Genomic DNA, 1641 nt, shown 5'->3' on the forward strand with positions numbered 1-1641 from the left:
CGGTGAGCCTCTGAACTAAGAGGGGAAATAGAGGAAGGAAAACCTCGAACAAAAACCCGGAGCCTCTCAGCTTCGTTAGTCCTTCTTGCCGGGACAACTGGGATAGGGGAGTAAACCCTGACTTCAAATCCGGGGACGTCCGCCCTCGTCAGCCACGGTGCAAGCGGAATAGGGGAGTAAACCCTGACTTCAAATCCGGGGTTCCCAGCTCCGATAGTCGCTTTCGGGACGGACACTGGGATAGGGGAAGGACAACCCTTACTCCAAACCCGGGCAGGCCAGGCTCGTTAGGTGTGCAAGCCAACCGGCCTAGGACAGGTCAAGTCCGATATAAAACCGCATCCTTAAAAAAGCATGGAGATGTCGCATAAAGAAGAGAAAGGCTTACCGGACCAGGGGATTCGAACCCCCAGGTCCCGGCACGAGGCTAGTATCGTCCCGGCTGGCCTCGGGTCGTCATCCCATGACGGGCCTCGTAGCACCTGCACCAAAAGAGTGCTGCGAGATGATGCGCCTGCGAAGACTGGTAAGAGTGTCTTACCAGTTGTACGAGTCGTACGATGTGACTCCCCGGTCATTGGCCCATCCAGGGCCCGCGCTCCCAGGGGAGTCGGGTCCGAGCCCCGCACCCTCCGGTCGAGGATGTGGTATAGCTCGGATGAATCGGGAGGCGAAGAGCCACACGCAGGGGAACACCATCTCCCCGCGCACCCCAGCCAAGCTTCGCTCGCGGAGCCCTCAGGCAAGTCTGAGTTGGCTGAGGAGGCCACGCACTCCCCACTCCCTCCTGATGCGGACTCCGACATTGAGCCGGAGATCGTCTCAGACACACAGGGGGGAGGTGCCCACGACCATCGGGCGTCAAAGCGGTCACCGCAACCTCTGCCTCAGAGGAGTTCCAGCGCGGTGAACCGCAAAAGAGGACGAGGACGGCCCCCAACAACCGGGGAGTACGTTGGCCTCGCGGCGGCGAAACGCCAACTTTGCGAGGCCGAGCGAATGGAGTGGGAGCTCCAGGTGGAGAAGGAAGTCACCGGGGAACTTGCGGCGCTTCGTATCCCCACCCGCTCCAGCCTGGACATCCCCTCGCAACAATCCGCGAGAGACTCCTCTCCCTTGGCCGAGATAGAGGAGCTGCCGACATCGGAGGTGGTCGCTAAGGCTGCAAAAATGTCGGCAGCGATTAAGAAGATGGCGGTCTCCTCTAAACACCTGAAAGGCACATTTGTTCGTGGCTTCAAGGAGGCGGCCGCCGGCCTGGAGGAGGCGGTCCGGGTGGTTGCCGCCCGGACAAATTCCGACGGGGAAACCCGTCGGCTTGAAGCCTCCAATAGGCGGTTGATGGAAGATGTCGCGGAGCTCCGCGACACAGTGGCGTACCTGCGTGCTGATAGGGGCGCTGTCCAGGCCAAGCTGGACAGCGTCACCGCAGAAAACGGGACGCTCCGTGCCGAGGCGGACGCTCTGCACGAGGAGCTCCGCGACCTCAGGCGGGACCTCACAGAGATGAGGATGGCCCGCCTAAAGAAAGGGAAGGAGGGGAAATGGGCGACGGGAGCTCCAGCCCGGCCGTCCCCCTCTGTACCCTCCGTGCAGCGCGGCGGTGATTCGGACGGGGGCGGTGAGTCCCGTGTGGCTCTC

At 61.9% G+C, this 1641-nt stretch overlaps 1 protein-coding gene across 1 annotated transcript in view; it reads left to right on the forward strand.

Moving 5' to 3' along the window:
- Positions 1-999: 999 nt before the first annotated feature.
- LOC109863171 overlaps positions 1000-1641 on the forward strand; it is a gene marked incomplete at its 3' end in the record, with an annotated part of 2669 nt that continues 2027 nt past the window's right edge. Inside the window, exon 1 of the mRNA XM_020443374.1 lies at positions 1000-1621. Coding sequence (XP_020298963.1) covers positions 1000-1621 — 622 coding nt within the window. The remainder of the gene's footprint in view (positions 1622-1641) is intronic.

This window comes from Pseudomyrmex gracilis, unplaced genomic scaffold (genome assembly GCF_002006095.1).
Source record: "Pseudomyrmex gracilis isolate BER0280 unplaced genomic scaffold, ASM200609v1 scaffold_3437, whole genome shotgun sequence".
In the NCBI taxonomy this organism is placed as follows: domain Eukaryota; kingdom Metazoa; phylum Arthropoda; class Insecta; order Hymenoptera; family Formicidae; genus Pseudomyrmex; species Pseudomyrmex gracilis.